Source organism: Psammomys obesus, unplaced genomic scaffold, assembly GCF_907164565.1.
Source record: "Psammomys obesus unplaced genomic scaffold, mPsaObe1.curated_primary_1811, whole genome shotgun sequence".
In the NCBI taxonomy this organism is placed as follows: Eukaryota; Metazoa; Chordata; class Mammalia; order Rodentia; family Muridae; genus Psammomys; species Psammomys obesus.
The window spans coordinates 558,796-570,185 of NW_026596092.1; the positions used below are offsets into that span (position 1 = coordinate 558,796).

The window sequence follows — 11,390 nt, forward strand, 5'->3', positions numbered from 1 at the left end:
AAAACTTTCTCCCTGCTGGCTAGCTATCTCAGTACTAGATGCTGTGCAGGCTGCTGCAAGAGAAAAATCATCAGACGCCTTACCTAGCTATGAACCTGTCAGCTAGAACAACCACTCTGGCAAGATGGGCCCATCAATGTAAGAGGCATGAATGTTACAGTAGTAACAATTACTTTGTTTGGATTTAAGGTCCACTCTACAGAAGCAAACTCCTGCCTGGTACGGTAAAATTATCAAGAGCCTGTGGCTGGGAGGTCACAGGCCATAAAGAACCTGCTACTATCATTTTGCTAAATGGACACAGTATCAAACCGCCTTCTAAATACTTCTCTTTATGCCCATGGATTAATGTAGTCATATTCTTCATCAGAGATGTGGACAGCAGGACTCACGGAGATTCACACTGGTCAAAGTGCACAGAAGCGCGTAAGTAACTAACCCTACACGTGACATCAGGGGTGTATACATCACACCCTCTCTCCCTCAAGTCTCCGGGAACAACTTTCAAGAGAGTGACAGAGATTCTGCAAGAGCCAGAGGTCAGGAAGAACTGCAAAACAGTGTCTTCTGGACATGACAGAGGGCTCACAGGCCTCACGCCTAGAAAAGGACCTATCGGCAGCTGATGGCTGCTGGGGAAGAAGAGGGTTTCCTTTAGCGCAGCCCAGTGGAGCCCCTGGCAGGCTGCCTGTGCTCCAGGGATGGCCGACACCCACATTACCTTTGGGCAGCTAACTAGATTTGGTGAGATGGGACACTGGGAGGAAGTCTTAGGGAGCAGGAATAGTAGTTATAAGGGAGAGGACAGAAGTGGATATGATCAAAATCCATTATACATATGTATGAAATTCCCAAAGAATACAAAATATTTTATTTACAAAGAAGTTATCCAGGGACCACGGAGTAAGCACTGAGAGCTAGCTGTGGAGGTGTACAGACGTAGGCCTATGGGATCTGTGTTCAACTCTCCGGCCCCAGAGGCCAGGCTGCCTGTGCCAGTGACTATGAGGTAATCTGTCAGCGATAAGATGTCATTTACCTTTAGTTATACATGAATGTTGGAGAAAAACTGGTGAGTTAGGATAGGCAATTAATTGCATAAATAGCTGAAAAGCTACTGAACAGGAAGCAGCTTAGGACGGCCTCCAGCAGGAGCTCCGCCTCCATCAACTGTCTCTCAGGTAGATGCACATTCTGCTCCAGTGTTCTTCCTGCAGTCCATCTCCCCAAGGCAGGGGCAGGCAGCAGTGAGGCCTCACCCCTAGTCCTGTTCTCTTTTGCTACAGAGCCCCGGCTGGACCCTGTCACCTCCAGCTTCTGCTTCCCATTCTTCCTCTCCCTCATGGGTTTGGCATTCATAATCAGTGGCGCCACCAAACTCATCCTCGTCCTCCTCACCCAATAGGAAGCTTCTGGGGGACATGTCCTGGTGCTTGCGGGATGATACCTTCTTTCTCCTGAGCGAACGCGTCAGCTCAGGTACCAGCTCTCGCCCTGACGGTGGTGCCAGGCTCATACTCAGAAGCCCTTTCTCCTTCTTGCGTTTGTACTCCATTATTTGCTTATTGAGTGCCTCATGGTCAATGCCACACAGTGTTGGGGGTGTGGTTGGTTCCTGGGAGTCATGTGGTGACAAGGCATTGGGGTTCCTGTGGGGAGAAGAGAAGGCTTCACACAGAGCCCAAGCCAAACTCCAAACCAGGGTGAAAAGACCAAAACATCTGCCCAGAACACTTGCTACGTCTCCTTGCACTTCTGATCCTGTCTGAGGGAAGCAGGGATGTAAACAGGCGGTCCTGGTTTAGGTTCTTCAGAGTCACAAGCAGTGCTGAGGTGGCCATGTGCACACACCCAGCTTTCATCTTCTGAGGATAGTTGTGTACCAGCAGCCGCCCAGAACTATGCAGACATGGTCTGGACCCAAGGGCAGGGACCAAGGGGGCAATTTGGCCTAGTGGAGGCACAGACTGAGCGGCTGATGGGGCTTAAGCTTCTATCACGGGTAACAGAATGATGTCCACATGGCTCACCTCAAATCATCTTGTACCAAGTCATCCCTTTCATCTGGGGGTCCAAAGTCAGCCATTGCGAGTAACCGATCCACCTGAAAAGAAAGCATGGGGGATGGTAGGCCACAGCTCTTGCCCTCTGCTTCCAGAGTACAGCATCACAGCCTGACACACAGCCCAGCACAAGTCCCATGGCTTCAGTTAACACCACTGCAGATGCCTCCTCAAAGCAGCAATTCACACCCTCATTGTTCCAGTAACCTGTCCCATGTTCCCTGACAGCAACAGAGCCTCTAGAACTCATAACATGAGGCAAGTCTATGAGGAAAACAGACACTGGTTGAATTATGTCACTAATATTTCCTGGTTTCTAAAGTAGTTTCTCAAAATGATTCCACTTTGCCAAAGATTTGACTGTTTGGGAAGAGGAAGCTTCTAGGATGGCAAGAACAGATGTGAGGAAGGTCACAGTCACAGCCACAGTAGCCCACTCTGTGGGGTCAAGAAGCCTGAACCGAAAGCAGCCACAGAGGCAAGGGGATATCTGTGAGTTTTAAGTCAGCCTTGTTAACATACCAAGTTCTAGGCCAGCCAAGGCTACAAAATGAGACTCTCTCTTAAAAAAAAAAAAAAAGAGAGTAAATTAACTAAAACTTAAAATTTTATTCATTAAAATTTAGTGACTATAAAAACATATAAAAGTAAAGTATGAAAAGCTAATTTTTGGGCAGGAGAGATGGCTCAGTGGGCAAAGGCACTTGCAGCCAAACCTGGTGACCTTGTCGGATCCTCAGGACAGGCACAGTAGAAGGTTGTCCTCTGACCTCTATGCCTACTATGCTGGCTAGTTTTATACCAGCTTGACATAAGCTAGAGTCGTCTGGGAAGAAGAAACGGCAACTGAGAAAAGGCCCCTGTGGCTTTTTCTGGCCTGTGGGCAAACCTGTAGAACATTTCCCTAATTAGGGACTGATGTGGGAGTGCCCAGCCTGTTGTGGTGGCACCACCTTGGGCAGGTGGTCCTTGGGTATATAAGGAAGCACCATGAAGAGCAACATTGCCACATGGTCTCTGCCGGATTACTGTCCAGTTTGAGTTCCTGCCCCAAGTTCCCTCACTGATGGACTGATATGGAACTGTAAGCTGAAATACACTCTTTCCTCCCCAAGTTGCTTTTGGTCATGGTGTCTTATCACAGCCATAGGAACTCTAACTAAGGAACCCCCACATATAAAAGTGAGTAAATAGGGCTGGAGAGATGGGTCAGTGGCTGGGAACAGTGGCTGCTCTTCCGGAGGATCTAGGTTCAATTCAGCACCCACACACTAGTTCTTGGAATCAAATGCCCTCTTCTGGCCTCAGGGGGAATATATACATGTGGTGCAGACAGACAGACAGACAAAACACCCATACACATAAAAATTTTAAAAATCTAATAGATAGACAGACAGATAAAAGTTCATTCTGGTGTACATGAGATTTTTTTTTAAAGGCTATTTTTTTAAAAAGCTCACCTCAGCCAGCAGTATATCTTTTTTGTCTTGAATAAACACTATGGGTGGAACATTTCTCAGGGTCTGCTGAGACATCAAAAGGTGCCTGGGGAGAGAGCACATGATGTTTAGTGGAGGGGGACCAAACGCAAACTACATCAAAACCACAAGTGCACCAGGCTGGAAGGGAGACTTGCTCATTATGGAGGCAGGAAGGGAAGGGAAGACAAATGAAGGGGGGAGAAGCAAAGCTTTGGTGAAGCCTTCTTCAAACAGCCTTATCACAGAGGAATACAAGATGCACCGTGCCAGAGTTGTTCTTCACTCCCCCCGAGGTGGCTGAGGCCTAAGGAACAAGTAGTCTGAACTGGACTCACAGCACCCAGTACTCAGTGCACACTCCCTGAAAGGACTGCAGCCTGACATCCCTGCATGCCAGTGATGGGGACTCCGATCTAGTCATGGGATACAGAGCATCCAAATAAAGTCGAGGCCCTGCAATCCCTGGAGACTTTGACACCGAATTCTGAGCAATCACAGTAGCCTCAAAGAGACATAACTGGGCTCACTTTCTGACCGTCTCTAACCAAAACCATACTTGGTTAACAGTAAAAGATGAGACGGGTCCTTCTTTGATAGTTGCAGACATTCTCTGAGGAAATGGATGCCCAGTGACCCTTGCAGGGAACACGACACAGTACACAGATGGACGAACAGATGTGCTGCACGAAGCCCTACACACAGGGTTCCAGCACAGTCTTCTTCCTGAGATGGGGCAATCTGTCAATCTGTGAAGGGAGGGGCTAGAGGTACAGGGAGGAGCGAGGTCTATGGGAAGCCTCAGGTTCTGAGATGTTGAGATGTGTGGCCACCTGGACTTGGGCTTTTTTTTTTTTTTTAATTTAACTGAATAAACTGAGTGTACTGGTTGGTTTTGTGTGTCAACTTGACACAAGCTAGAGTTAGCAAAGACAAAGGAGCTTCATTTTAGGAAATGTCTCCAAGAGCTCCAGCTAAAGAAATTTTTTCAATTAGTGATCGATGGAGGAGGACCCCATCCCTGGGCTGGTGTTCTGAGTTCTTTAAAAACATAGGCTGAGCAAGTCAGGGGAGCAAGCCAGTAAGCACCATCCCTCCACGGCTCAGCAGCAACTTCTGCCTCCAGGTTCCTGCCCTGTTTGAGTCCCTGTTCTGACTCCCTTCAATAATGAACAGTAATATGGAAGTGTAAATGAAACACACCTTTTCCTCCATGTCATGGTTTCGTCACAGCAATAGAAACCCTAACTAACACACTGAGCAATGTCATTCCGTCCAAGTGGCTCCTCAATTTCAAAATCTTGGGTCTCAGGATTCTTTACATTCTTACTGAAAATAGCCAACAACTTTTGTTTATATTGTTCTATTAATGTTTATTACACTAAAAATTAAATCTGTTTGTCTTAAAAAACAAAACAAAAAGAAATGTTAAAAGTTTACCTACAGACAAATGACCACACCACTTAAGGTTCAGTCAGAAGGCAGTACTGTAGAAAACAAACCCCATTACCTCATGTAGGCAGCACTCCTCTGCAAGACAGCTTCCGTGTGCCTGTTCTGGTCCGCAGACATGCCTATCTTCCAGTATACTCGGCAGGCTGAGAAGTCTGACGTCACAGAGACCTGAGGTGCACCCAAACTACACATCACTTTCGGTTTCGTCTTCACAGTTCACACAGTATGCTGGAGATATGAACTACAGCTTCTTTTGTCCCTTACACCCAGAAAACTGTTCTGGTGATGCCAGCCAGAGACATGGAGAAGATGTCGGTTCACAGACACACAAGCTCACATCCCATTCTCCCAACTCAACCCCGGGTACCCCACAGCACTGCTCATAGCAATCTCTCCAGATGCTGTAAACTGGAAATAGTCAATCATCACCTGTTTCTTCTGCTGCTCAGCCGGGTCTAGGAAAGATGGAGGACTGGACTCCTCACTGTCTTTGTGAAGACAATGGCAGACTGGATTTCACAGCACATTCCTAAATTACTTCCGATACTTTGTCTTATCACACGGGTCCCTCACCCAGGAGAGGAAAAGTCCGGCCTCCGCACCTTGACCCACAACTTAAAGCAGATTTGGTACCACCTCTGCAGCCCTAAAGCAAGACCTTAGGTGTGAGGCCTGTGGCCTCCTGCCCCACACCCTGACCTGTGCTCACCTTGGAGAGCTCCACATTCAGGTCATAGAGCTCCTGGCTCACTTCAGGAGTGCACAGCAGTTCCGTCAGGGCTTTGTAGAGAAGGCCGTTCAGCATTCTCAGGCGTATGCTGTCTTCTTTCCGAGTCTTCTTTATGGTGTTCTTCATGAGGAACTCATACTTGGACGGCTTGTGAGTCAATTGAGACCCCAGGGATGGACCTTCATACCAAAACTTCTTTCTATATCAAGAAAACAAAAATTAGATTGGGGGCTAGGGGTGCTAGAAAAATGGCTCAGTGGTTAACAGCATTAGTTATGCTTTCAGGAGACCTGGGAACAGGTTCCAGCACCCACATGATGTCTCAAAATCACGGTTCCAGGGAGTCTGACACACTCTTCAGACCTCCACAGACACCCAGCATGCATGTGGTGCACGTAGGCAAAGTACTCATAAAATAAAAATTTGGGTTTTTTTTTTTCCTTCTGGCCCTGAATGTACCAACAAAGCTTTAAAAGTCATTCACACAGGCCAAGTGGTGGCAACACACCTTTAAACCCAACACTCAAGAGGGAGAGACAGGCATGGATCTTTGTGAGTTAGAGGCCAGCCTGGTCTACAGAATGAGTTCCAGGACAGCCAGGGCTGTTATACAGAGAAACCCTGTCCCAAAAAAACACATACATACACACACACACACACACACACACACACACACACACACACTCATAACTATAAAATAAATATTTAAAAGGGGGTGCTCTTTTTTTTTAAATATTAGATGGGATAGTTTTGGAAAGTTAAGAATAAAGAGCTGCATGCACTATGCCAGAGGCTATGACTCCAGGTGTAGGGTGCTTTCACTGGGCATGTTAATGGGAACCTAACAAGCACTGAAGTTTAATGGACAACAATATGGCTGTGGGGGTAAGACAGAGGCATCTAACACAGCCCTGTAACCTTGACTTGCGTTCTATCTACAGTGGAAGGACAGACAGGCCTTTAGATTTTTGTATCCAACTCATGAAGCTAAAGGTTGATGATTCATATGTGCTCCACTGAACATTTAGGAAATTGAGGGAAGCCTCACTTAACAGAAGGGTGTGCCAGGAGAGTAGGGAAAGAAGACAAATGCTTCAGATAGGTACAAAATGCTTGGAAGTAGAGGGACCAAAGGCCACATATACCAATAAAAGCGAGCACAGCTGGCTCCCAGACCATGTTTCCAGCACCTTCCAGTAACCTGGGCTCCTCATGAAAATGGCTGAGTCTTAGGATTGAGAGGGGCATATGTAAGGTGAGCTTAAGACATCTTGAGGTGCCACGAAGTAAGAAACTGTTAAAAAAAATATGGCGTATGTCAAAAGAACAAAGGGTTGAGAGGCTGCTGATGGCTAAAGATGGAACACTTTGAGCAAAATAAAATAATCGTTGATAGCCACAAGTACACACTAATGAATGGGTTAATAAGTGAAGGGGTACATCTCCCACAAAGAATTCCAAATAATCTATAATCATAATTCCTCACCTCTTAATGTCAGAAACTCCACACAGCAACTTCCTACCAAAAATGGCCAAAGGAACACCTGACGTCCCAGAACTGTGGGACGCACACTGGCTATGTATGCCCTTGATAAGACAGGATAAAATGGTGCTCTTCCTGTTACTTTCTCAAGGCCACTACCCACATATCCCCATGCACTGCTTCATAAACCTGTAAAATCATTTATCAAACCCGTCCCCAAATATAAGCTGGTTACCACCCTTACCACACCCTATGAGGGTGTGGAAATCAAAACTTTTTTTCTTGTTTTGTTTTTGGAGACAGGTTTCTCTGCTTAGCCCTGACTATCGAGAACTCACGTTATAGACCAGGCCGGCCTTGAACTCAAGAAACCCTTCTGTGTCTGCCTCCCGAGCGCTGGGGCTAAAGGCGTGCGCCGCCACTGCCCGGTGAAATCCAAGCATTTTATCATATCTTTATTACTAAAACTATGTAATTAAGACAAATTTTATGCAATGTGAAGCTTCAGGAGGCTCAAGACTGTACAAAAAAAAAAAAAAAAAAAAACCCTGAAAGTGTGGTGGGAACGTGAAAAGTGTCCAAGGTCAAACTGCAGGTGATCTGCCAATCATCATCCTCGAACATGAATATAGGTAACACACAGACATCTGTCCCCACGCTCTCGGCCCAGGCCCTCGTGGACTTCTGCTCCCTGTAGAAACCGACTCCATTCAACCGCGCACCAGGCGCCCAGCCCGCAGCGGATCCTGGACAGTGCATACCTGGTTTTGGAGGCAAATTTCTTGAGCAAGTTCTTGCTGCCACAGGAGGCGACCGAGGTATGCAGGGCCCGCGCGCGGCCGGGAAGAAGCACGGCCCCTTGGCGGCCCCGTAGGGCCTGCAGCCGCGCGCAGGAGCCCCACAGCCCCGCGACCCCGGCCCACATTCCTCCGAGCGCGCGGCCCGCAATCACGAGTGGGCGCGCGACTGCTGTGACCCGCAGCCGGGCAACAGGAAGACCTCGGTCGCGCGTGGGCGGGGCTAACCTGACATGTGGGCGGGGCTGCGGCGCCGAGTTATGACTGCATTGTGGGCGGGGCGCCCACAGTGTGCTGTGTGGCCAGGGGCCCCAACCACGTACCTTTTTTTCCCCCACCGTACAGTTATTTTATTGTTTACTTATATGAATGTGCGCGTGGGACACATACACGTAAAGGCAGGTGCCGCCCGAAGCCAGAGGAGGGCGTGCCATACCCTGGAGCCGGCCGGAGTTAAGAAAGTGGAGAATTGCACGACGCGTTGCTGGAAACCCAGCACTCCTCTCTGGAAGAGCAGCAAAGTGCCTGAAACAGTTTACCTCTGCAGCCCCACCAAGCTAATTTTAAAGCAGGGTCATGGTGACAGTACTGTAGTGTGCATTTCAGAAAGCAAGAAGGGTTTTTGTTCGTTTATTTGATTGTTTTTTTTTAATCCTTTTACCACTAATCACGGAACAAATGCTTGAGGAGACAGTCAAGCTTAACATGACTCAGATATGCAATGCGCCGTGTATGGAACCAGGATATGGTGGTCATCAAGATAAGAATGTCTCTCGTATTTTATGATTGTTTTAAAAGTGAAAAACTAAGACGTCTCATCCAGGCACTTTGGAGAGGAGATGGAAAGGAGAAGAGCCTAACTCCACTGCAGTCTCCCGAGGACTCCATTCTCTTCATTACTGCCGTTAGTTTTCCTGCTCTCCTTTTCCCTGTCGTGTTCCCTCAACCCAACTCAAATAAGCACTCATTTCATCAGTGGGGAGAAAATTTAGTACAGGGATGTGTCCAATTTTTAACAAGAAGAAAGGTGACCCACCAAGAAATTAGTAGATCTAGCCCAGAGTTTTCACCCAAATTCAAATTAAAAACAAGCCTTGTGGCTCAGGCCTGTAATCCTAGCAGTAAGGAGGCAGAGACAGGTAGATCTATGTGAGTTCTGGGCCAGCCTCGTCTATAAAGCAAGCCCAGGACAGCCAAGGCTACACAGAGAAACCCTATCTCAAACAGAACAAGACAAAAAAACAAAACAAAACAAACAAGCCTGTGTTTTCACTTAAACCTGCTGTTTGTGGGCTGGGCTTTTGTCGTTGTCAGTTTTTAAGGGTGATGGGCTATTCTTTCAACTCTTTCTCCAGGTCATTCTATTCCAGGTAGCAAGGGAAGTAAACAATAGTCAGTAGGTGCAGTGCTTTAAGTAATCTCACACACACAGAAAAGTCAAGGAATCAGAACCTAGTCATTGGCCTTTTCTGCCTCCTTCCATGTCAGTAGGGTGTGAACCATTCCGAGTAGCACTGATGTTTTCCCACATCAGCCGAAGGGCCTGCTGCAGGGCAGCACACTGGAAAACAACCACAGCACAAGCGTGTGAGCGGAGTGATTGGCTGTGTCCTGCTTTGGCATTTGAATCCACCGGGAAAAACCAGAGACATACTCAATCCAAATTTAGATTAAATTAGTTTATTCTTACTGCTAGCAGAAGGATAGAGGCATTAATGCCAAATGGCATGGAAGTTAGGTTAGGTGGGTTCTTTAAGACAGACGTCAGAAAGGGTGTGCTTTACCGCTATCCATGGAATCCTCAGCCAGGCAGGAAACTATTTTACTTCCCTCAGTTGTTTATTTCTTTCCTGCTTTATAATAATAAAAAGACCATTTTGCTGGGTAGTGAGGTGCATGCCTTTAATCCCAGCACTTGAGAGGCAGAAGAAGAGGCAAGCAGATCTCTGAGTTTGAGGCCAGCCTGGTCTACAGAGTGCATTTCAGGACAGCCAGGGCTGCACAGAGAAACAGAGAACATTCCATCATCCCTTTCCTGTATGAAAGTTTGGTTTCTTTTATGTGTTTTTGTTTGTTTTGGTCCCGACTATGGGATGTGGAAATGTTTTTTGTTCATCCCCAGATGAAAACAGACACATGAGAGGACACGTGATCTTGGTCAGCTGAAAAGGTATATTGTGAGGGTTCATGATGTTTTGCTGAAAGTTGTTTTGTGCAAGGGGTGTGGTTTTTAACAGCCTGTGAGGATCCTGAGAAGGGATAAATAGAAGCTCACAGACAGAGAGACAAAGCAAAGAGAAACGCTCTAGAGAACTTCTCATGGCACTCTGGCTGAGTCTTGTTGCTCTCACTGACTTGTTCTGATTTCTGTGGATTCTTGCCATTTCTGCTGAATCATGCTGCTGTTGTTGATTGGTGTTGCCATTTGGTGTGGGCTAATTGACTGGGCTTCTGATATCTGGACAACAAGGAGTGGAATCACTCCAAGGAACTATGTCTATCATGGTCCACAAACCCATTTTTTCTAACAACTTTCTTTCTCCCCTACCTCTGGTCAGTGGGTTGAAAGGGAGGTAGAAGTGTTTAAGAACCCTAAATAAAGTAGGTTTTTGGAAAATCTAAGCCTATACTTCCCCACAGTGATAAGCAAGCTGTACAGAAGCAGAGGCAGCTGTTACTATCTCACAGTCAATTATTTCTTATCTCACAGGCCACCAGGATCTCCCAGGCATTCCAGAGCAAAAGTCAACAGTCCATAAGGGATCCTGGCGCCATGTTAAGCGGTTTTCAGCCATCACAGGGGACCTGTGTAAATTATTACTCAGGTCTGAGTACTCAATGACTGGGATAGAACCGTTTATTTCTGGGCAGGCAAAAACACAGTGCCATGAGGTTAGGGCTGACTATCACACCCCCACAGTCCAAACAAACTTGGAGTCCTCCCCCAAATAAAACCAAAGCTAGATGTAGCAACATTTGTCCATAGTAACATATAGTAAACAGACAAGTGATAGTTATATGGGAGAGGTATAGAACATCCCTGCAGCCATCTGTGGTCACTCACAGTTGGAAGGCTGAGGTAAGAGGATCCCTTAAAGGGCCGGGTAGAGCTACAGAATTAGATCTCAAAGAAAAAAAAAAAGGAAAAAAAAAAGAAAATTGCTTATAATTCTTAATAACTTGCTGTGATGAAACTGAATTGTACTGTGGGAATGCTGGTATATGGAATAACTCTTCCATATGAATATTGGTGATCAAATGTGTTAGGAGTTTGAGATAAAGCTTTAGCCTCAAGATATTGTATCAGTGAAAAATGAATAGAAAAATGGATCTAGCTAAGTTCTGCATTAAATAGTTCCATCTAAACTCACTCCTAGTATAGAT

At 46.5% G+C, this 11,390-nt stretch overlaps 1 protein-coding gene across 1 annotated transcript; it reads right to left on the reverse strand.

Moving 5' to 3' along the window:
• Window positions 1-843: 843 nt before the first annotated feature.
• Window positions 844-8,220, reverse strand: Rbfa (ribosome binding factor A). Its single transcript, XM_055628007.1, has 6 exons — window positions 7,971-8,220; window positions 5,706-5,925; window positions 5,052-5,164; window positions 3,524-3,608; window positions 2,031-2,104; window positions 844-1,649 (listed from the first exon to the last, which is right to left on the reverse strand). Exons 1-6 carry the CDS (start codon window positions 8,132-8,134, stop codon window positions 1,262-1,264), a joined length of 1,044 nt encoding a protein of 347 aa, XP_055483982.1. The 5' UTR covers window positions 8,135-8,220; the 3' UTR covers window positions 844-1,261.
• Window positions 8,221-11,390: the final 3,170 nt, after the last annotated feature.

What these genes read in the sequence shown, in the direction of transcription:
- Rbfa (XM_055628007.1), bottom strand. Translation starts at nt 8,134, where the DNA reads ATGTGGGCCGGGGTCGCGGGGCTGTGGGGCTCCTGCGCGCGGCTGCAG. An exon ending in AAGATATACTGCTGGCTGAG is followed by an intron (nt 2,105 to 3,523) that starts GTGAGCTTTTTA and finishes CTTTCTTTTCAG; the next exon opens with GTGGATCGGTTACTCGCAAT. An exon ending in TTGGTACAAGATGATTTGAG is followed by an intron (nt 1,650 to 2,030) that starts GTGAGCCATGTG and finishes TTCTCCCCACAG; the next exon opens with GAACCCCAATGCCTTGTCAC.